At 43.2% G+C, this 11216-nt stretch overlaps 1 protein-coding gene across 1 annotated transcript; it reads right to left on the reverse strand.

The window, feature by feature from the left end:
- Positions 1-10212: 10212 nt before the first annotated feature.
- Positions 10213-10962, reverse strand: LOC147490871 (uncharacterized). Its single transcript, XM_086567130.1, has 2 exons — positions 10626-10962; positions 10213-10477 (listed from the first exon to the last, which is right to left on the reverse strand). The coding sequence occupies exons 1-2, from the start codon at positions 10919-10921 to the stop codon at positions 10213-10215; spliced, it is 561 nt and encodes a 186-aa protein (XP_086423256.1). The 5' UTR covers positions 10922-10962.
- Between the last annotated feature and the right edge of the window lie 254 nt (positions 10963-11216).

The following is an 11216-nucleotide window of genomic DNA, read 5'->3' on the forward strand; positions in this document are numbered from 1 at the left end:
CATAACGGGCTGAAACGGGATAGGGCAAGATTAGGGTTTCCGAAATCCAAAAGTAACCTAGGCAAGCTTGTACTCATTTCGAAGGATTTTTCAAGGGGAATTCAAATATGAAATAATCTCATCCAAAGAAAGAGTGGAAAAAACGAGATTTGGGCTCCAAAGGGTTACAGGGGCATTTTGGTCATTTTCATCTCAAAACTCAGAAAGCAACGAAACTTCAGCCATAGCTAGAACATGATGAGGAGAGTCTAAAAGGCGCTAAAGAAGATGAAAAGAAAGAAGTTTGATATAGAAATGAAGACTCTAGAAAGCAAATCACCTTATATGATCAAATTTAATTCAAGGCAAAATCGTGAATGAATTATGCCTGAGGTGCAAAAATGGGGTGTCTACAGTTGCCCCTCTTTGGCGGAGGTTGCTTGCAACTGAACGGAAAAGCCATGGAGACAAAACATTTTTGCCAAGCTCCAGCCAAAAGATCTCATGCAATTTTTGAAAATTCATTTGAAAAATATTTTTTTTGAAATAGGGCTTTTCCCTAGATATTTGAAATCCTTGATTTTTTTTCAAGTTGTTTGTGAGGGCTTAAAACTGATTGAATGTTGGTGGATGCATCGAACGGACTTATACCACGCAACATGGCAACTGGATTATCTGTGGAAGCATCGGACGGACTTATACCACAAGACAAAATATCAATGCTAGCGGAAGCATCGGACGGACTTACACCGCGTAACATGATATTGGTTGATTGAAAAATATTTTCTGAAAATGATGAACAACTTTTTTGAAATCAAGGGACAAATTTTTTTGAAATCTGATATTTTCAAATTCATTTTGGAAAACTGGTGAAATCAAATGGATAGATCAATTCATTCATGATTTTGACTTGGATTAAAGATTCTCATATAATGGTGATAACCAAACACTGACGAAAGGAAAGACTCACGGGAGAGGAAGCAAGAGATCCACCTGGGGATAGGAGATTCTAAAGAAGATGGGGCCGAACGTGACGAACACCGCTAGGGAAGATAAGAGATGTGCTGGAGATGAAAGATGGATGCTGGGGATGATGATATTCAAGTTCAATCAATCAATCAATCAATTACGTTCAAGTATACTTAGGTTGGAAAACCGTTGTCACTATGAGTTGGTGATCCATCCGGAGGAAATTTGTCGGTAAAAGCGACATTGTTCTCACGAACAATTTTAATGTTGCACAAATGGAGTTCACGAAATGATATTAATGATCAAATGGTTACCAATAGTGGTGGTGAAAACAAAATTTGATGAATATTTTCTCATCTTTGGAGGTAAGAACCCCATGGTACTAATATTCATCATTTTTATTTTGAAAAGTTTTTTTTTTTTTTTTTTTTTTGGTCAAACTTGGTCAACTGTCAAAACTGGTGAAAACCGGGTCAACTGGTGAAAACCGGGTCTAACAGGTGAAAACCGGGTCTAACAGGTGAAAACCGGGTCTAACAGGTGAAAACCGGTCAAAACCGGGTCAACTGGTGAAAACCGGGTCTAACAGGTCAAAACTAGGACAAAAAGGAAAAAAAAAAAAGTCAGGACGTCACATTAGATGTGAGCCTAGATACCGACTTGATTTTGTATCAAGTGAACCTACTAAAACAAATAAAGGCTAGCCCACCGCCTGTGAGATGCACCCTCATTTAGAAACCAAAGGAAACTAAAGAAAGGGATAAAAAAGGAACTTCCCCAACATTCAAAATAGAAAGGGAAGCCGCCTCATTCCTTTTTCTCGTTTTCGTTAACCACTTACCTTCCAAAACCAGTGAACACGTACTGAACCTACAGCTATATTCCGGCTTTATTCCTTTTCCTGGTACAAGCCCATCAGCCCTTTCCATTCGCGATTTCAGCAAGGACCTGCAACTTCTAAAAGCTGGAGCGAAGGAACGCTATATATAGGCCTGAGGATGTGCATACGTACCTCACCAAACTTTTCACAGCCGGTACCGAGAGTCAACATGGCAGCCTCCTCGCAGTCGTCCTCTTCAGGCGATGGTAAGCTTGCTTTCCTTCCTTTGGCTTATGTCATGTTCTTCTCTTTTTTTTTTGGTCAGCAAAACAAACGCACAGTATATACACATGCATGCAGATGCCATTGTTGGGCCTACTGATGATATGAGATGAAACCTTTTCCTTTCGTTTTGTCGTAGGAAACCTTATTCTTGGAGAGGTAGACATACCTTGCTGGATAACAGAGAACTTTAGTGACAGCGAAATGCATACTTTCGCCGGGTATAACCTGGGAAATTCCCTCGGATTACTGCCCTTTGAACTCGACTGGATCACAATGAAGCTTGCTTTAAAGTACTGGAATTCTTCCTCTCATACGTTCCAATTCGGAGACTCCGAACTCGTCCCAACTGTGGAGGAATTTGCAACTCTGCTTGGCGTCATAGACCAAGGTGAATTAGTGCGGGCACCCTGGGATGAAATGCGATCATACCCTCGTTCCTCGGAATCACATCGTTACTCGTCTCCATCTGCAGTCATACGAGCACCAAACAAAGTTATAGCCTTATGTGTCTATTGTTGGAGTTATCCCTCACATGAGGAGAGAACCCGAACCGGGCAAACGGCAACTTCGGGCAAACTTCGACATCGAAGTCGAGGAAGCGAAGGCGCCAGCTTCGCGTGAACTCCAATAACATAGGGCGACCAGCGCTCAAAGTGGAGCGCCAGCTTCCGGTGTCAGTCTTCTTCAGCGACTTCAGCGCTTTCGAGTGGCACCAGCCCTCAGTCTATTTTTTCGTGGGCTTGCTACGGTATCCGCGAATTTGGTTTTGGAGATAAAACCAAAATCAAGGTTTTGGAAAACCTAACCTATGAGAACCAAACAAGTCGGAAGGATTGGAATCGGACTAAAACAAAGAGAGTACCTTTTACGGAGATACAACCACAGTAAAGAGATAAAAGTGATCTAGTAAGGTGAGAGACTGAAAGGAGAGATTGTAATCTTCCTTCCCATTTTATTAAGAACTGGCTCTTGTGGAAGTAGGCATCATTGGCCGAACCACGGTAAATCTTTGTGTTGTGGTTTGCTTTTACTGCTTTACATTATTATCTGTTGTTAATAGTTGTTTAGCGAGTTGGGCATGTTAGTATAGGTTGTAGTTGATATTTAGATTTTGTCCGGAGTTGAATTGTGTTCATACAAGTTATCTGTGTAGTGGGGGAACCGATTGGTATTGGTATAATCCCCAACAAGTGGTATCAGAGCCTTGGTTAGAATAGCCTAGGGTGTTATCCGAATCTTTGTCGGAAAGGTGTTTGTGAAATTCGAGAGAGAAGATTTGAGGTTAAATAACTTGTAGAGATGGACCATTAAAGTGAACACTCGTATGATGAGTCCGAATAGGAAGAACTACACCATCCGGAAAGCCAAGATGGAAGACTTGCTTTTCTTGCAAAGGACTTGGCACTTCCATTGAGAATGAGGGAGTAAAACCGAAAAAGCCCGATGAAATTTGAGTGGAAAAAGCTTGTGAGAAAAGCTATTGGGTACATTCGACAATGGATAGGCGGCGGTGTCTTTCACCATGCCTAAAGAGACTACTGACCTTGATCTATGGAAGAAACTTCGAAGACCTTTATGAGAGGAAGTCGGGTGGAAACAAAGTGCTAGTCGTTAAGAAGTTTGCGGAACCACGAAGTACCAAGAAGGTTCTTCAATGTCCGAAGCATCTTAATGAAGTACTGAATATCATCAATCGGATGCATTTGATGAAGATCAATTTGGGAGGCGAAGTTGAGGCTTTGTTTCTATTAGGCTCTCTACCCGAAAGTTGGGAGACATTAGCGGTTTTCTACATGGGCGACCCAAGGATGGAATTGTTACCATGGAGATGGCTACCCCGTCTTTGTTGAATGAGGAGACTAGAAGGAGTGCAAGAAGCGGCTCTTCTAACTTCGGAGGTCCTTTTTCGCGAGAAACGGGGAGAGGTCGAAGCGAGAAAACCATCTCGTTCTAGAGGTGATGGTGAAGTAAATCTAGGGGTGAAAGCTAGAACTCCCCAAGGCAGAGGAGGCAATGTTACTATTGTGCCACCAAAGGCCACGGAGATATGAGTCGCGAGAACGAAGAGGGATGAGAAGAATAAGCGTGTACATGAAGACATGGTGCGGAGGGCGGAAAACAGTGCGGAGATACTACCGCACTAGTCGGCGACCTGAGTGGGAATTGTGTCGGTGTGGTGTGTCTTTGTCGAAAGTACCTCATGTCGAGGATCTGAGTGGGTGATAGATACAGGGAGCATCCTATCCGTCACACCGCCGAGGGGATTCTTCACTACCTTGTGGTGAATATGGTGAAGTGAGGATGGGTAACGATGGTGTCGAAGATTATAGGCATTGGAGATGTTCATGTAGAAACCAATGTCGGCTACACCTTGACACTCAAGGATGTAAGACATGTCCACGACATACGGTTAAGCCTAATTTAAATTTTGGGAAATTAGATGATGATGGCTTTGTAAACTTCGTTTGGTAGCGGGGTATGGAACCGGCGAGAGGTTCCATTGTAGCGGCGGAGGAAAGAAAACTTGCTCTCTTTACAAAACACAAGGCTAGTTTGTGTAAAGCGAAGCGAATCGTAAGAAGAAGAAGCTTCATCCGAGGCGTGGCACAAGAGATCGCGTGTCACATGGGCATAAAAGGGATGGAAGTTCTTGCTAAGCAAAAGGCCATGCCGGACATTAAAGGTACACATTTAAGTACATGTACTCATTGTTTGGTAGGAAAGCAACACGAGGGTGTCTTTCCAAAGATTCCCGATCTCCGAGAAAGGACAACGTCCTTGAAGCTAGTGCACGGACTTATGTGGTCCTATGAGAGTGAAGTCCCACCGGGGAGCCGTACTTCTTGACATTCATTGATGATGCGTCAAAGAAAGATATGGGCCTATAGTCGAAGACCAAGGATGAAGTACTTGGCGTGTTTGAGAAATTCCACAAAGACATGGTGGAAAGAGAGCTGGGAAGTTGTTGAAGTGTATTCGCTCGGATAATGGGGGTGAGTACATTGGGCCATTTGAAGAGTATTGCGAGTCATGGATTCGGCGTCATGAAGCGGAGACCGTTCCCAAGACACCGCAATGAGAATGGAATAGCGAGAGAATGAACCGTACCATTGTAGAGAGGATAAGATGCATGCTATCTCACTCTAAGCTACCTAAAAGCTCTTGGGTAGAAGCAATCGCGTCTGACCGTGCATGTGATCAACTTGTCGCCCGACAAAAGCCTCACGAATAGTGATTATCGAGAGAGAGTATGGTCAGGCAGAGATGTTGATTATGGATACTTGAGGGTATTTGGGTGCAGGGCATTTGTGCATATTCCGAAGGATGAGAGATCCAAGCTTGATGACAAAGCCAAAGCAGTGCATTTTTCTGGGTTATGGAGATGAAAAGTTTGGTTACAAACTCTATGATCCGATTAACAAGAAGGTAATCGAAGTCGAGATGTTGTGTTCTTAGAAGACCAAACCATAGCGGACTTTGAGGAGGGTGAGAAGCTACAAGCTTTCACCAATGACCTTGTTGATTGAGAACGAAGTTCCTACCGTGGAACGCGCGCGCGAAGGCATTGAGAATGCAGAGAACCATGAGTTTGAAGCTCGTGATGAGAATCTATTGCTCATGATGGGATAGAACCTATTGGTATAGAAGAGATGCAGATGAGATGCATGAACCACCACCAGAGAGCAAGAAGTGTATCCTCACGAGGCACCGGCCGAGATGGGGCAAGGAGGGTCCGACGAGAGAGACTAGCTTCAACGGTATCCACCACATGCGTGCGTGCTACTATCGGATGGTGGAGAACCTATGTACTATCAAGAGGCACTTGAAGGTACAGACAAAGAAAAGTGGTTGAAGGCCATGCATGACGAGATGGATTCTTTGCATAAGAATCACACTTATGAGTTAGTTGAGAAACCCGGGGAGAAAAGTTCTCAAGAATAAGTGGATATACAAAGTCAAGCATGAGGGAGAACAATCCTCACCCAAGGCACAAAGCTTCGCCTTGTTGTGAAGGGATTCGGTCAAAGGAAAGGGATTGACTTTGATGAGATTTTCTCTCTGTAGTAAAAGATGACTTCTATCCGGGTGGTATTGGGGGATGGCGCAAGTATGAACCTAGAGGTTGAGCGACTAGATGTTAAGGCGGCTTTTCTTCATGGAGACCTTGAAGAAGATGTCTACATGGACCCGACCGAGGGTTTGAGTCAAAGGCAAAGGAGCACCTAGTATGCAAGCCGATAAAGAGCTTGTATGGATTGAAAAGCAGGAGACAGTGGTACATAAAGTTTGATTCCTTTATGGCGAAGCAAGGATACAAGAAGTCCGCTTCCGATCATTGTGTGTTTGTTGAGATTTCGGATGGGGATTTCATTGTGTTATTATTTGTATGTGGATGATATGTTGATAGTTGGCCCAAACATCAACAAGATATCAAAGCTGAAGAAAGACTTGAGTAAGTCCTTTGAGATGAAGGATTTGGGTCAAGCAAAAGCGGATACTTGGGATCACGGATCACCGTGATGAAAGAGTGGAAAGTTGTGGCTTTCAAGAAAGCTACATTGAGAAAGGTGTTGAAGAGATTCAACATGGATCGCGAAAGCCGGTCGGTTGTCCGCTTGGTGGCGGTTCCGCATGACCAAAGAGATGTGTCCTAAGGGTGAGCATGAGCAGAGTCGGATGGAAAAGATTCCTTTATGCATCCGCGATGGGCAGTTTGATGTATGCCATGGTGTGTACTAGACGATATTGCTTTTCGCCGTTGGGGTTGTAAAGCGATTTACATCAAATCGGGTAAAGAGCATTGGGAAGGTGTTAAGTGGATATTGAGATATCTCAAAGGCACTTCAAATCATGTTTGTGCTTTGGTGGAAGTAAGCCCTTACTTGAAGGCTACTACGATCGACGCAACATGGCGGTGATGTTGACTTCGATGAAGTCCACCTCCGGTTATCCGGTTACTTTGCGGGGAAGCGGTTTCTTGGCAATCTAAGTTGCAAAAGTGTGTTGCCCTCTCCACTCTGTAGAGTATATTGCAGCCGCGAGTGTTGCAAAGAGTTGCTATGGATGAAGAGGTTCTTGAACGAACTGGGGCTAAAAGCGAAAACAGTTTGTAGTTCTATATGTGACGGTCGAGGCGCCATCCACTCGAGCAAGAATCCGAAGTTTTCATTCTAGATCCAAGCACATACGTCGCGTTATCATTGGATTAGAGAAGTACTTTCGAAGACAAGCATTTGTGTATCGAGAAGATCCATACCGACAAGAGCGGGTCGGATATGATGACCAAAGTCTTACCGAAAGGTAAGTTTGATGTTTGTTGTGCTATTGCGGAATGGCAAACACACTCCCTCTATTGATTTGGCAATTGCATGGAGGTAGCCCCCCACCGCTCGGGGAGGGGAGATTGTTGAGTTATCCCTCACATGAGGAGAAACCGGAACCGACGTAAAACGGGCAAACTTCGACATCCGAAGTCGAGGCCGCCGGCGCCAGCGCCGCGCTTTCGAGCTCCAAGAACATAGGCGACCAGCCAGCTCAAAGTGGCGCCAAGGTTCGGTGTCAGTCTTTCAGCGACTTCGGCTTCGAGTGAGCGGGCCCAGTCTATTTTTCGTGGGCTTGCTTAAGTATCCGCTAATTTGGTTTTGGAGATAAAACCAAAATCAAGGTTTTGGAAAACCTAACCTAATGAGAACCAAACAAGTCGGAAGGATTGGAATCCGGACTAAAACAAAGAGAGTACCTTTACGAGGAGATACAACCACGTAAAAGAGATAAGAGTGATCTAGTAAAGGTGAGAGGCTGAAAGGAGAGATTGTAATCTTCCTTCCCATTTTATTAAGAACTGGCTCTTGTGGAAGTAGGCATCATTGGCCGAACCACGGTAAATCTTTGTGTTGTGGTTTGCTTTTACTGCTTTACATTATTATCCGTTGTTAATAGTTGTTTAGCGAGTTGGGCATGTTAGTATAGGTTGTAGTTGATATTTAGATTTTGTCCGGAGTTGAATTGTGTTCATACAAGTTATCTGTGTAGTGGGGGAACCGATTGGTATTGGTATAATCCCCAACATCTATGTCTTGGACAAGGTCCTTCTCTGTAATCGTACATCAGAAACGGTGTCTCTCATCCCGTTGGTTACCACCCATTCTTTAGGCGTGAATTCCAACATAGCCGCCCTCGTTCTTGCTGAAACTATCATTGGTCTCGATAACGCCACGAATGATCAACCCTTCACCGGGAGTCCTCAACTCCTTTTAGATGCGATTTTTTTTTTTTTTTTTTAACCACCTTAGATCGCTTTACGGTTGTGGTTATGCACCCATACTGAGACTTCTTTAACTCAACCGGTGGGGAGGCCAGGAATGTTTTGGCCATGTATCCTCACCGCGATCTCGTTCCGGGTTATCCATCGAAACTCATATAGCCAACAGATTTCGCGATGGTCCAATCGTGTATAACATTAATTGGAGAATTTGGCTGGTGGAAGATTATCGGTCATGTCGGGGATCTGAAGCGATTTTCCAATTGCGTGATACTGCTTGGCTTATTTGAAACCACCTTCTACCCTACTGATAGGGCCATGAGACAGTTTGGATTTGAGCAAGAGCCGCCGATGTTAACCATATACCCAGCACGGGTAAGGTTCAGTGTTTGTCAAGCTGTTGAGATTCAGAATGCATGGGAGAATTGCGAGACTCTCCATGTCCCTCGCCTATACCATGAGCCAATGACTTCTCGAGAATAACGGAGATGGCTGTATAGCAACAAGTAATCCCTGGACAACTAAACCACTCGACATGCAAATTAGGTAGGCGCTTTACATTAAATATGATATGTAATAAGGAAATGCTTTTATGTGAGCATGGTTGAATCTCTATGTTAGTATGCATGAGTGGTTAGAAAGAATGCATGAAACCGATTAATGAAAGGGCATGGTTTATTTTGGATATATTGCTTCAGAATCCTCTATGTAATGTTAACCTAGATTCTTCATCATCAGCCATCCAAAGCAAACCAAGTTTTCGAAAACAAATTTTTTTTTTTTTTTTTTTTTTTGAAAACAATGTAAAGCAAAACATTTTTTTTTTATCCGCAGAACAAAAAAATACCACAAATGATTGAATAACAAGTGAAGGTGGGGGAACGAGTTACCGACAAGAAGGTCCTCACGAGAACGACCTCAGGATAGGAGTACGATTAATCTTAGCACCAAAAGTAGTAAGCACACACCACCCTTTTCCCTATCGATTGCATGATCTCCACTATATCTTCAAAACCCAAACATAAATCCTTTCCACCGCTCAACCCACTATATGCTGAAAACCAACCATAAATCCTTTCCACCACTCACAATGATCATAAAGTACGCATAGGACAACTTCTTAGAGACACTTCCGAAAACATCCCTTCTGGCCTTGATAACCTCTGAATGGATCACACTGTATTGGTGTATCTTCCAATGCCAACCTTTTTACCTTGAACCTTTCTCAACTAGGAGACATAGTGGATCTAAAGATCAAGAGCGGACTTTCATAGGACTATAATGTAGGCTTAGGTAGTGGGTTAAAAGAAGGATTTTTTTTTTTTTTTTTTTTTTTTTTTGAATTTAGGGTAGAACTTGTCACTTAAAAAAAGAAAATGATAAAGTATCCTAAACTTCCTATGAACCGCCCTTTGAATTGATTTGTCTTGCCCTTGCATGGATTTTTTACGCCCCTTTGATTTTTTTTTTTTTCGGCTTCTCTTGGGGGTAACCATTGGGGTAATCATAGCATATTGTAGATTGGGACCATAGTAGATACTTAACGATCAATAATTGGTGATGAAAATGATTTTCCGATCATGACAAGTTCTATAAAATGGGATTGGGGTATCTATGGGTAGGCTAAGGGTAAAACTAGTTTCCTAAAGGACATAGGTCAAATCGTGGGGATGAAAGAAAAGGCCAAGGCTCAAAATGGCTTCTAGAGGAAACATAATGACATTGGGTGGGCTTTTTAGGCTAATATATCGGGAAAAAGGGCACATCCCATCATTTCTCTAAGATTTCCACTATACTCTTTGTCTCAAAAACAAGGTTGGGTCACAAAAAGTACCTCTTTAAGCTCGGTCGGCATTGGTAGGATTGGAGAACTCAACACCATCAAGATCGGTGAGGATCACAGCTTTCGGTGTAGAATCTTCTTAATAATGAAGGGCCCCTCCCAATTAGGTCCGAACTTCCCTCGGGTGATGCGGCGATGTTTAGGCCTAATTTCTTTCAGAACCAAATACCCTTCCTTCAAATCTCTCGGACGAACTTTCTTATTAAATGCTCGGGCGATTCTTTGCTGGTAAGCTCGTGCATGAGCTGTAGCTTTAAGTTGCTTTTCTGTGATTAGGTTCAAAGACTCCACTCTGGCTTGGATCCATTCCTCCTCTGAACTGGCACCCTCCCGCAAAATACGTAGAGTAGGCATTTCTACTTCGGCTGGCAAAACGGCCTCCATTCCATTAGATGAGGCGATAGGAGTAGTAGACCACGTGGTCGTATCGAATTGAAGTTCGATAAGCCCATAGTGCATATGGTAACTTGTGAACTACTATATTGGTGTCCAGCCCCGGCATATCATCATAGGACCAAGCAAACACATCTTTGTATTCCTTTAGCAATTCAATCAGGTTTCTGCGCTCAGAGAGGGTTAGAGTTGTACCAATCTTCACATCACGTGGTTCTTCTGTGGTGCTAAGATTAATTGTCTCTGTTTCCTCAATGACTGGCGTCGATCGGTCTTCATAATGTTCGTGAGGAAGAATGGACTCAGCAACTTCATTGTCCATTTCTTCTTCATCGTCGGGGGAAAAGGGGTCATAACCTGCACAAATCATCCAATCATCTTGCCCTAAGGCAAGGGGGTAAATCAAATCTGCGGGAGTTTTAAAACTTTTTTTATTTTTTTGGATTTTTGAAATATTTGAATTTTTTTGGATTTTTGAAATATGATTATATACATGGGTTGAAACAGAAAGTCTCACGGGCTTTTTTTTTTTTGGGCCATATCGGATTCATCCGAAGGCTCAAAGAGAGGACTATGTTGGCTGGGGACCGGATCGGTCATGGATATTTGGGTTCCCCAATCATCATAGTGTCCGTCAAGGATTGGATCCTCATCAGAATCTAACG

This window comes from Coptis chinensis, chromosome 6 (assembly GCF_015680905.1).
Source record: "Coptis chinensis isolate HL-2020 chromosome 6, ASM1568090v1, whole genome shotgun sequence".
Lineage (NCBI taxonomy): Eukaryota > Viridiplantae > Streptophyta > Magnoliopsida > Ranunculales > Ranunculaceae > Coptis > Coptis chinensis.

Excerpts from the sequence above, each read along its gene's own strand:
- LOC147490871 (XM_086567130.1), bottom strand. The coding sequence starts at position 10,921 with ATGATTTGTGCAGGTTATGACCCCTTTTCCCCCGACGATGAAGAAGAA. Across the intron at positions 10,478-10,625 it reads ACCAATATAGTAGTTCACAA|TTCAGAGGAGGAATGGATCC; the intron begins GTTACCATATGC and ends GGAGGGTGCCAG.